The following is a 14,039-nucleotide window of genomic DNA, read 5'->3' on the forward strand; positions in this document are numbered from 1 at the left end:
TAAAAAAAACAAAAAAATAAGAGATTACAAATATTTGAATAAATATAACAGCACATTTTTTAAGACAGTGATTTTATTGTGTATATAATTATAATGGCTCTTAGAAATACTAATTTGTCATTATAAGTTATAAATATATTTACACATGTAACATTCAATAGGTGGCAATTATATATGTAAACAAAAAAAATACTTAAAAAATAGAAATTATTGCATTAAATACAAAAAATGTGCATAAAGATACTTTTTACAATTTTTAGTGTAAATTTATTATAATTTTAACTTGAAGATACAAATGTTTTATAATTAATTATAATTAAGAATACATATGAAAATTTGTGTATTTTGAAAGTGAAAAGCAATGAGTTTTTATTACTTTGATTTTTAATTAAATAATCAATCTGCATTCATATCTATTTCTATAACTTCGTCATTCCTTTTATAATATTTACTTTTCATGGTATCATAAGTATTCTCAGTTTTATCTAAATTCGTTTCTTTTGTTTCATTTTTTTTTCTGAATTTATTAATCACATACCCTGTTACAAAGCCAAGCGCAACGACACCAGCATATTTAATATAACTCATTATGTTTCTTGCTGTGGAGGAGTCATTTTGATCTGGGTTTGAATATTCCATATTTTCATATTTTATATCATTAGTATTATTATGGTCTGTATTACTAGCATGTTTTTTTTCCGTGATTTCTTGTTGTCTACTAATAGTATGTAAATTATTACGATTCTGAATATTCTGCTTTTTATATCCTAATTTTTCTATAATTTTTTGATTTTGACGTATTAAATCGTTAAGTATACTTTCACTCTTATTTAAATCAGAAATTAAATTATTGCTATCTTCTTCATGCTTTATAGCATCATTATATGAGATATTATTATTATACTCAGATTTAATTAAAGTAAGAAGGTTACTAATATCTATAGTTATTGACGAAACATGTTTTCTATGATTTGAAATATGCTGTAATTTTGTTTCCAATTCTTTATTATAATTTTTGATTTGTTCTATTGTATTATCTATTTCATCACTGTTTGAATTATTTTCAATTTTTTTATTTTGTTCTTCGATATAATTTTGTATAGTATTGGCATAATTAGCTATTTGATCGCTTTGACTTTCGTAAGATACATTTTTAATGTCTGCCAAATTATATTGTATGTGCGTGAGTTCGCTTTCTATAATTAAATCCTTAGAAAAATGTGTTTTTACATCATTTGTATTTTGTGATATGGTAGTTTTGATATTATCTATGGTATTATTATCATAAAACTGTGTTATAGTTTCATTTATTTTCTGTTGAATTTGTTGAAATGACTGGATTGTATTTTTTAAATTATCTTTAATTTTTGACACGTAATTTTCATCATTGTCTTGAATATGTTCGTTGCTTATATTATGATCATTTTCATGAGTTGTAACATAATCTAAGATATTTTTTATTTTTTCCATTAATTTGGTAATTGTATCCATATATAATGTTATATTATCATTTTCATTGTTACTAATATTTTCAATTTCATTTATTTGGTTTTCACGAGCAATAATATTATCATGTATCTCTTTAAGTGTGTTGAAATCCGGATTTGTAGTTTCTTTTCGTATATGAAGGAAACTATTTTTATTATCAGAAATATATTGTTCAATTTCCTTTAAGTTATTTAGATTTTCTGTTAATTTATTTTTCTGGGATTCTATAATATTATCGAATAATTTAGATATGTCAAAATATTTTTCATTAATATTGTCTATATTTGATAATTTAAAGGTGTACACTTTTTTATAAAGTTGCCTTATGTGTTCGATTGATTTTTGAGCTTCAGAATCAAAATAAATCATTTGTAAATTATTATTGTATAATGTATTGGCATCAGCATTTTTTAAATCTATTGAGAATAACTTGATCAAATTGTTGATTGCTTGAGTAGCTTCCTTTTCCTTTTCTATTAAATCATTATTATCATTAGTTGCATCTGCAAATTTACTTATTACGTGTTTGCTTGTTTGATTTAAATTATATTTAGTTTGTAATGCATCTATATCATCATTTAAAAAGTTGGAAGTGTCATCAATGTATTTTAAAAATTCTTTTGAAAATTTAGTTGCAGATGCTATAAATTCCGAATAATTAGTTGATTTATTTTTAAGGGTTTCTATTAATGTTGTATTCGTAAAAAGTAGACATTCCCTTCTCATCTCTATTAAATTATCAATTAAATCATTTTTTTCTATTATTTTATTTTCAATGATTTTAATTTCAGTATTAAATGCTTTAGTTAGATCATTTAGTTTTTTTTTATATTGTAAAAGATTAATATTTTCCTCTGAAGAATCATAATCATTTTCTAATTTTTCGATAGATTTAATGATATTATCCAATTCTTCTTCCACAGTTGTTACATTAAAATTTATTCCAAGATTATCTTTTTCCTGCTCATAATTATCGATTTTTGTTTTTATTTGGTAATATTTTGATGGTTCTAAAATAGTATCATAATTTTGATAATTAAGCGATAATTGGTTTAATTCGTTAGATTTACGCAAAACGAGTTTAACATCATTTAATATATTTTCTTTTTTATATATTATATCACTTAATGTGTCTTTTAATTCATTGGTCACATGTACTTTTTCATATAAACGTCTATTTTCGAACATGATATTTAATGCTTGTTGTTCTTTTTTATGTAAATCTTGACTTTTTTTAAATATATCAAGAAGAGTATTGTAAGAATTGCGTATTTTTGTATATGTTTCTAATTTATTTAGTGAATCTGGAATAAATGTTAACGTATCTTCTGTTTTGGAATCTAAGTAAGACAATATAGCTATATTAGTGTTTCTAAATAAATTTACTTCTGACCTGTTTTGTATTTGAATATTTAAAGAATTTGCTAATTTAACAATATTTTTAAATATGTTCTCTGCCTCATATTTATAACTATAATATGTTTTCCTGATAATATTCAAATATTCCTGTTTTGTTTGATTCAGTATGTTTAGTAATGAATCTTCATCGGTTGAGTTTTTAACATTATCAATATATTTTGAAATATTATCAAAGCCTTCGTTAATTTTTAAATACTCGTTATTAAAGTTATCATTCAAAGTATTTAATTTGTTGTTAAAATATGTAACAATTATATCAAATTCATTTATTTTTACATCATCTAAGTATGACTTAGCTTTCTCTTTGGTTTCTATATTTTTTAAGAGTTCATTTTGTGCGATAATTCGTGTATTTTTAATTTTTTCATATGTTATGGGTTTTTTTGAAACAGTTTCTAAACAATTTGTCATTATATTATATGATTTAACAAATTCTTCATATATATCATTCATTTTTGTATTATATTTTTCCAAGTTTTCATTAGTATCAATACCTTCTAAATCATTAGTGTTAAAAGAAGATATTAGATTGTGTATTGTTGGGTTTATTAACTCTTTTGTTGATTCAATTTGATCTTTATTTACTTTAAATATTTCATATATTTTTTCTACAATTCCAATTTCATAATCTTTTTTATACTGGTTTATATCGCTTTCTATATTTTCAATTTGTGAATTGATTTCGTTTAATTCTTTTGCTTGGTCTTCAATATGTTTTTGGTTGTCTTTGAGAGATGATAAAAGTTTCTTAAAGTTGTCTAATTTAATTTCGTTATTTTTTAATTCATTATCTTGATTATTTATGGATAAATGTGATATTTGTTCCTCTATGTTTTCGGTCTCTTTTAAACAGTCATTTGATTTTTTTCTTATTTCATTTATTTTTAATAATTTAGTTTCGAATTTTTCCAAGGATGCTTGAATACCTATAATTGCTTTGTTGGATTTATCATTATTAGCACTGCTGTCGTCAATACGAACTTGTTCGCTTTTTATTGCGCTCATTTTTTGTTCATATGTTTCCGCTTGAGAAATACAATTATTGTATACATCTTTTATTCCCTTTATTATGAATTCAGAATCCTTTTTTGTTTTATTAAACTTATTTTTTAATGCTAATGCCGAATATTTAATTAAAAGTACAGTGGTTTCTTGTTTATATTCCTCAAATAATTCCTTATTTTCTTCTAATGTTTTTATATTATTATCAATTTCATCTTTATATGCTTTAGATTTATCCTTATGCTCCTTTAATTTATCAATATTATAATCATGATTATGAGTGTCAAGATCGCTTTTAGTTGCCATTATGTATTGAGATTGAATATCTGTCATTTCTATATTTTTAAAATTTAATAATGCAATTTTATTATACTCTTCAAAATTTTTATAATAAGTGTTTAAATTATCTTCTTCGTTTAACATAAAATTTTTTAAGTCTGTAATTTTATTTATGCAATCATCAATATCTTTATCGTCAATAGTTGAGTTCAATTTCGATTTACATGCTTTTAAATCTAATTTGCTTTTGAGGGTATTAACTAGAGTTTGTGTTTTGTCTAATTCATTTTTTATATTTTTATTATTTTCTTCAATTTGATTAGTATATTCTTTTACTTTATCAACAATATTTTGAATACTATTTGATTTAAAAATGTTATATGTATTTGAAATATTTCTTAAATAATGATTAATTTCATTATTATGGTTTTGGACATCTGCAACATTCAACTGTAACTCCTTTCTAATATCATTTATATTTGATATCTTCGAGATATCATTTTTTAGTTTTAAAGATTTTTCATGAATATCTAAAAAATATTTTTCATTATCCTTATTAATATTGCGATATTTTTCGTCTTCATCATGTAGTATATTAAGAGTTTCCATGTTTATACCCATTTCTATTTGTATTTCATTTGATTTATTTTTTATATTATCAATATTTTCGATATACATTTCAATTGATTTTGTCATATCTTTAGCCTTTTCCTCTTCTTCGCTAATTTTTTCCAAAAATAGGGTACTTAAACTTTTTCCATATGATAAATTTATATCCTTTATTTTATCTAATGCGGTTTTATCGCTTTCAATTTCTGATATTTTATTTAATAATTTATTTATTTCCTCATATATATTTTTATTTTTATCTATTTTTGCTATTGTGTTTTTTATTTTTTTTTCAATTTCCTTTGGATCATCATTATATACGGTTTTATCTGCTACATTTTCTGACTTGTCTATTTGTGTTTTTATTTCGTCAATATGGCCCTCTGACTTTTTCTTTATTTCCGTTAATGTCTCTATGTTTTTATCGATGTTTTTATCTAAGATCTGAATATCATCTTTAATTTTTGTAATTTCATCAATATATTTTATATTTCCTTCTTCCCCAAAATCATCAAAATTATAAAGTTCTAATTTTTCCTTGATTTCATTTAAATTGGTTGTGTTTGCTTTTACCTTTTCAAGTACTTGGGTATTTAGTAATTCTATATTTTTTTCAATTTCATTTTCTATTTCTTCACTAATATTATAAATGGAAGTATAAATTGCTTTTTCGATATTTGAAATATTTTTATTTATATCTGCATTTTTTTGTATCATATCATTACAAACTTTTTCTTTTTCATTAAATTGTTGATATAGTTTACTTTCTGGTTTTTTTCCTAAATTTTCTTTTAAATTATTAAAATATTGTTTCAATTCGTTGTTAACTTGTTTGTAATCATCTAGAGATGCATCTATGAATATTTTATCTAATTCGTTTTTTTTATTTGTTAATGTGTTTAAAAAATTATCTGTATATGATTTGTTTATTGAAGTAGTATCTTTTGTTGTTTCAATATTTTTATTTAAAATTTCACTTAATTCACTGTGCTTATTACGAAAACTTTGTATTAATTCAGTTGTATTTTCACATACTTTTATATATTGATTTGCCTTCTTAAGGGTATTGATATTTTGATATTCCTCTTCAATGTATTTGTTGGTTTGATGAATTAAAACTTTATTATCATCAAGTCTCTGTTCATATTTACTCAATTCATTGTTGGAAACGTCTGTGTCTATTTTATTTGTTAATGTAATAAATTGATTGTGTTCTGAATCGACATTTTCTTTATAATTATTGTCAAATTTAATATATGCATTTACTTTATCTAAGAATGTGTTTTTCACACATTTCACTTCATTGATATTTTTTAATATTTCATCTTCGTCAGTCGATATTTTCGTCATATACTCTTTGGATTTTTCATAAATTTCCCTTATTTCATCTTCCTCTATATTATCTATATTAATTTTCTCATTATATTTATTCCTGATTTCTGAAATAGCGGTTTTATAATTACTTAATTTGTCGTTGTGGTTAGAATAATCATTTATACTATTTAATAAATTTGTTTCTTTATTTTTAAAATTGTCTAACATTTTATTTAGATCGTTGTTAATCTCTTCATATATGTATTTTTTAGTTTCCAAAATGGTGTTTAAGAGTGTATTTTTGTTATCTTTTACAATATTTAAATGTGATATATCTATATCAATTCCCATGCTTTGAATATTTTTATATTCATCATTTATTTTTGATTTTAAAGCTTCAAGTTGTGTTTTGTCTTCTATACTATCAATGGTGCTTTCTATAACTATGGAAGATAACTCATTGTGAAGTTGATTAATATCACCTACGTAGATCTGGTTAAACTCTGATTTTATAGTGTTACATATTGTATCTTTTTGTTCTATATATTTTTCAATTTTATATGGTGATTGTTTAGCTAATTCTTCAATATATACGACATTCTCTTTTATTTCCTTGTCTAAATCAATTGCCTTTTTAATATATTCTTTTTTCTCATATATTCCTTTTATTATTTCGTTTATTTCTAATTTTAAGTCATTCACGTATTTTTTTTCAGCAATTATATCCGAGCATTCTTTAAATAATTTTGTAATTTGTTCTTCCAATTGAACAGTTTCATCATTTTCTTTATTTAATTTCATTAATATCTCTGCTTTTTTTGTTTCCCATTTTTTTGCCAATTCTAAAGACGACGTAAATCCTTCTTTTCTTTCGTCGTAAGTGTTTTTATCTAATTTATTGGATATTTCATCAAGAACCTTGTTTTTTTCTTCAAAACCGTTTTTTTGAGAACTTTCCATAGAATCTATCAACTTTTTAAATTTGTTCATATTATTTGAAATTAATATCATATTATTATTTATACTATCATCTCCTTCAATGGTTTTGTTAATATAAGATTCCCACTCATCTTTAAATATTTCAACAAATTTATTTTTTAATGATGCGAATTTAAATTTGGGGGTGGAGGTATCAAATTCATAAATATCATCTTTAAATTTTAGATCGTTCTGTGGATCAGGATTGTCTATTAATAGTTTTCCTGTCGTTTTAAAAATATGAAATAACACTTCGTTTAGGTACTTATATAATTTTTCTAAAGAACTTAAACGTTCATCATTATAAATGATAATAGAAAGTTTGCTTGTTATTGTTTTAAAATTATCAAAATATTCACCAGATAAATATGGAAGTTTATTTATTACATAACTATTAAGAAATATAAGAATATTTTGACATATTTGATAATGCCAGGTATATTTTTCTTGAACATCCTTAAATTGATTTAGTAAAAAATTTAGTTTATTTTTAATACTTGGTAATTTGTTTTCAGAATTTAAAGTATCAATTAAAAATTGTGTAAATGGAATTGTTTTGTCGTCACCGAGAAATGAACGATCATTTATCAAACCTATTATTTTAATATTGTAATTTACTACATCTTCAACATATTTTTTAATAATGTCTTTTAATTCGTTAGTATTATTTATACCTAAATTTTCATATGTATTTGACATAGATGAAATAGTTTCTTCGATTTGGGATTCTACTTTTCTAAGTGCTGAAATTAAGTCGTTTACATATTTTTTTTGAGATGATGTATATAATTGATAATTATCCACTGGAGGTTTATTATAAAAATTATAAAGAGGATTATGTAAATTGGTCATTTCAGTTATTAATTCGTCTCTTGGGGCTTGATAGTTTTTAAATATTTCCTTTAAATCTTTATTTATTTGTTCATGATCACTTATTACATCTTTTAATTTGTCATCTTTTAATTTGTCATCTTTATCTTTATAAAATTTATATAATATATCTCGAAGTTCTTCTAAAGTTCGTAGTTTCACGTAAATAAATGATATATTTTCTTTTGTTATATCTACACCATATATCATATCTGTTATATTAAAAAAATTAGGATCAAATTCTGGTACATTATAGTTTTGGATAGACAAATTTTTATCTATAGTTACTTTTTTATTTGCCTCTTCATTGTCATGGTTAAAATTTTTTAACGAAGCAAGATAATTTTTATTTTTGGGTTTATTATATAATGTGAATTGCGTATTTTGACTATTATCTTCATTTTCAAAGGATTCGATATTTATCGAATCGAATTCCCTATGGTTTTCATCATTAAAGGCATCATGTTGATTATTATCTTGCTCTTCATCTGGTGAATGGGACTTATTAAAACCCCATTTTTTTAAATTATGATTTGGATTAAAATCGTTTAACTTTTTACCGCGTTTCGGTTTATTTTCTCCAAATAGTTGCCCACAAATTATCTCTGCATATAAATGTTGAAAAATAATTATGTGTGTTAATATAGAAGTATACAAAATTATATAAATTATGTTAAATAGAATATGTATAATATAAAAATTGTAATTATTAGCTAAATATTTATATTATTACCAGATGAAATAAACAGAATAATACAAGTGGTTGTAATATAAATAATTTTTTTCATCATTAAAATATGGCATATATTTTAGAACAAAAAAAATTATTTACATTATACATATGTTTATTCCCCTATGCGATGATGACATTTTTTATTTTTTTTATTTATAATTTCCCCTTTTAATGGGATTTCTTATAATTACATTGTCTTAATTTGTAAATAATAAAAAAGCATTTGTGTGTGTAATAAACAAATAATTTATAAATATGAACTAAAAAAATATAAACATAATCGATGGTTACTAATAAAGAAAAGAATATTTGATGTGTGGAAATAAAAAAAATTGAAATGAAATTATTATGCTCTCATTTTTTTTTATAAATTTATATAAAAACAAATTTTTGCAACTGATTTAGGTTCTGAATCTGCGCTCGTTTTTTATTTAATTTTTAGATTTTATAATATATATTTGTTTGAATATTTATTAAATATAATAATTTACAAAAATAAAACATATATTCATTATGAAGCATCATTATTTAACTTGAAAGTTGTAACATAAAAAATGACGATAAAAATTAATATGAAGGAATACAGCGATAATTCATTTTCATAAAATATAATAGTTTTATTTGGTGTGTATATGTGTGTTAGTTTAATAAATATTATTAAATATACACTTATATTTTTTTAATTGTATTTTTTGTTTATATTATAATAACTCTTATAAAACATACAGAAATGCTAATCATTATATTTTGTAATTAATTATTTTAAATTTTAATAACAAAAATGTATCATGGTTATATGCATAAACATAATGAGAATATTGGTTATATTATACAGTTTTTAAAAATTAAGCATTTTAATTTTTGTTAAAATGGAATTATGAAATAGGAATATTTTATATCCTTTTATATTTAGCATAAAAGTATAATATTGGATTCACAATACAATTTTTTTTAAGAATCATACTTTGGTGTGTAATAACTTATATTTTTAAATCGTTAAAATGATAATATATAAGTATATATTGTTCTTAATAAATTTTATAATAATAAAAAAAATGTATTTAAATAATGTGATTATTCTACTATTTATAAATTAAAAAGGATAATGCCCTAATGGCATGTACTGAAATGTTGCTTGATTCGTACAACATAATTATATATGAATTTCAATCTTATAAAGCTGTATTATCTATAAATTTGTTTGAATTTACACCTTTTTGTTATTATCCATATATGAATTCAAAATCCATATTTTAATATGTATCTTTACGGGAAATTAATATATACTTTAATTAATTTATTTAAAAAAATTAAAAATGGAATTATTCTAAATTTATTTAAGGTATCTCTATTGAATGCACTAACTATGCCGTTGTATGTGCAATAATATGGCATCAGAAGCAAGAATAATAACGAAATAAATGTAATTCTCATACATGGACAATTTATGTGTAAGGTACTAAATTATTGCTATGGATAATATTATATAAATGTATTTATATTTTTTTATTTGTTTCCATATTCCAAATAATTTAGGCTAAGCCTTTTTGAATTTAACAGATAAGCATTGTTATCATACAACTATTAAGGTTTTTATGAATTGCTTAAATTTAGCATATAAACATAGCATTATATAACTATTAATATTTTTGTGTTAATAAAATAATAATAAAAATGAAAAACATTTTTCTGGTATTTTATTTTGATTCTTTTGAGGTCACAATTATTGGACAATTATGGTGTTAATAGTGAATGTACAAATATAAAAAATTAGTACTTAATGAGATTATGAAAATTTTCACTTCAAAACACTCTATGGTAACCATTTAAAAATATATAAAGCAAGAAATTTAATATATTTATAGACGATGATACCAGTGACAACCCATATATTTATTTATATAATATGCTGAAACATGCTTATGATGATTTCAGAAAGGATTATTATAAAAAAATTCCCAAAATAATATGCTTCCCGAGATTCCAAAGATAAAAGAAATAAAAGAGACTCTTAAATAAAATTCTGGGGGGGGATGAATTCATAGGAAAGTATGGATGAAAACCCAGGATTTCATGGCGTGAATCAGAAAATAAAGATAATATAGTATATAATGAATGAATAATTCATGAAAATTGATTAAAACATCCACAACCATAGTTGCAAACTTCGTCATCATTACAAAAAGGTAATTTATCACAACACATCAACAGACGAATCAAATAATAAAATAAGGCCGAATGCTTCTAATGATATGCAAAACAGTTCAAAACATGTATTAGGAAGTTCAGATAATGGGACAGGAGAACCAGGAACACTTTTTGATATTAACAGTCTATTTTTAGAATCTCATTAAAAGATATGGAACAATAGAAACAAGTGATATATATGTATTAAAACAATACAAAAAAATTAAAATTTCAATTATAGTTCTTTTAATGACAATTACTTTAACTATTATGTACAAGGTAAATACAAGAAAATTATGAAATATACAATTTTAAAAATATTTTATCACTATAAAATATTATATATTTTTCATAATTTTATGTTATTATTTGTCATCTGTGTGGAGAAAGGGAATAAAGAGAAAAAAAACACGAAAAAGGTTATAAATTCAATTGGAGGGAAAAGACCGGTTCAAATAATTATAAATGCATCTGCCCAAAAAATATTAAAAAATCTATAAATTCCATTTATATGGAAAATTCTCCATTATTAAATATATACAAACTTATCCAAGCTGATTCTGTACCACTTATTAATTTATTTTTTGATGATTTTTTTGTTTATAAAAGAAAATATGATTTCATAGAATTATAAATTTAATTAACTTATATTTGAAGTCGAATTTAAAAAATGCTAAATAGTAAACTTGTCTATTAATATAATTAATTTTTATAAATGGGAACCCGACTAAGTCCCTATTTCATACTTTATAATAAAACATAAAATAAATTTTTTATTATAACTGAATTATAGCATTTATTTGCCTTTAATTATTATTTATAAAAGTCTAAATATTGTATTATTTAAATATAAAAAGTGTCTTAACATTTGTTAAATTAATATGATGAAAAAATAAAGGTAATAGCATTAAATATATTTCTTTTTTCGATTTGGAATAAAATGAATTTGTATCCTTTTCGATAAAGTGGTTATATATGTATTATTTTTGTGATTAATATGTAATTTGATTATTCATTTGGGTGGTATTACTTAATATGAATATTTTATATGATTTTAATAGAAATAATAAATTTGATGTTGTATATTCTGAGATATATTTATAAATAAAATTATTACATACCAACCTATGAAAAAAAAATATTTTTACAAAAAATGGTAAATAAAATATAGAATATTATTAACTTATATTTAAAATTGGAGAATTATAATAAATTAAAAAACATTTAAATCTAAATAACAACGACGATTGGTTTATGTTTTCATTATATGTTTGTATTTATTCATATAAAAAAAATATATGTATCTAATATTTTATTATTTAATTGATGCTTATTAATTTGTTCGTATGTAAACAATAATAGAAAAATATAAGTTTATAAATATACAACATACAACCGTATCATTAAATATACCAATATATTATAAATTATATTAAAAAACAGTTTGTATAACAAATTTCAAAAAAATATTTTTTATGGAAAAAATAATATATAAATATATTTTTTATAATTAAAATATTAAAATTTGTTTATTTTTTAGAGAAGAGTTAATATTTATATCTATAAATACTTTTAATAAATATAGCGAAATTTATTACAACAGCTACATTAATTAATTTTATAGAAAATGGAAAATTAATAAATGTCATAGTTTTTTATAAGTATATTCATTTATTTATATATTTTAGAACATAAAATTAATAAATATGAAGTTATCATCATTATATAAAACTACATATATTATTTTGTTTATTTGATAAATAATTTTAAAAATGAAAGTCAATATTTTAAATTTTGTTTTGTTTTCAATTATTATTTGTTCTTTTGAATATGCCAAAAAAGTAAGTTACATAATATTTTATTATAGTTTCCGTATCTATTTGTTTTACATTAACCTTATATTATTGTTTCATATATTGGTAAAAAGCATATGCTAAGTTAACGATACAATTAAAACTAATTATATACATGTTAATGAATATTTCATTTGTTTGCAGGAATTATACTTTATAAACGAAAGAAAGATATATCTTGAAAGGAATATAATAAATTTTAAAAATAATAGGATATTAGCAGATGCAGACAAACAATTCAATTTAAATAATTTTTATGAATCAACCTTGAGTCTTGCAAATAAATTTAATGACTACAATGATGATGACGAAGATATAATATATCTTCGAAATATTATAGATTCACATGCAAAGAAGTATAAAGAAAGTAATACAACACCCAATTTAAATAATTTAGATGGGAAAACGAAAAAATTAATTCATAAAATTCAAAAAGAATTAAATGAAGCAAAAAAAGAGCTCGATAATGAAAGGAATGGTGAATTATCAATACATCTGATACAAGATAAAAGAGTAATAAAAAAAAGTGAAAATATTTTTGATATTGACAATAATAAAATTCACAATGAATATAATAAAATTACATTAAGTAATTGTTATAAGAAATTAAAAAAAATTTCAAAGTCTAAAAAATCAAAAAAAAATATAATTATAAAGGTGATGTTGTTGATTGCAACACTTTTTGTGATAGTAGCATTAGGAATTATGGATCAGATGCTATTACTTGTAATTTTTGTGGGTTTCATATTTTTTATTATCGGAGAGGATGATCGGCTTTATGAATTACAAAGAAAATTAAAAAGCAATCTTTATATACTTGATTAAATGGTTAAAAATAATATATTTAATATTTTATCCCATGTAAGATTACATTTTGCACTTTATAGAATAATGAAATTTGATTTATTGTTTGTTTTATTCATAATTTTATTATTATATGCATTTTAATTTAATACACAGACACATTATATAATTAATTTACCTTTGCTTAGCGTTTGTCAAAACACATTCATCCCTTCCATGCATAATATTATATATTAATGGATTTTAAATATGCACATTTTTAGTTAATAATTATAATATTTTAAATAAACTTGATTTGAGCACACTTATTAATAAAAATATAAGCTATATTGAAAATTTGGATTCAGATTTAAAGTTGTGTTTGGGGGAATCCGTATTTTGGGTCGGGGTTCTGTGTTATGGGTTATAGTTTTGTTCTATGGAATCTATGTTTTTCGTTAGGGTTATATTTTTATTAATTTTATTATAATTTGATCATATTTATTTGTATATAAATGTTGATT

At 21.6% G+C, this 14,039-nt stretch overlaps 2 protein-coding genes across 2 annotated transcripts; one reads left to right on the top strand and one right to left on the bottom strand.

Annotated features, from left to right (window-relative positions):
* Positions 1-396: 396 nt before the first annotated feature.
* On the bottom strand, positions 397-8,750 carry PVVCY_0301720 (reticulocyte binding protein, putative; the record flags this gene model as incomplete). Its single annotated transcript, XM_008628383.2, has 2 exons — positions 397-8,564; positions 8,693-8,750. The coding sequence occupies 2 exons, from the start codon at positions 8,748-8,750 to the stop codon at positions 397-399; spliced, it is 8,226 nt and encodes a 2,741-aa protein (XP_008626605.2).
* A 3,901-nt stretch (positions 8,751-12,651) lies between these two features.
* Positions 12,652-13,557, top strand: PVVCY_0301730 (fam-b protein; the record flags this gene model as incomplete). The annotated part of the gene is made up of 2 exons (XM_037634929.1): positions 12,652-12,720; positions 12,877-13,557. 2 exons carry the CDS (start codon positions 12,652-12,654, stop codon positions 13,555-13,557), a joined length of 750 nt encoding a protein of 249 aa, XP_037490120.1.
* Between the last annotated feature and the right edge of the window lie 482 nt (positions 13,558-14,039).

The sequence above is a fragment of the Plasmodium vinckei genome, assembly GCF_900681995.1.
Source record: "Plasmodium vinckei vinckei genome assembly, chromosome: PVVCY_03".
In the NCBI taxonomy this organism is placed as follows: domain Eukaryota; phylum Apicomplexa; class Aconoidasida; order Haemosporida; family Plasmodiidae; genus Plasmodium; species Plasmodium vinckei.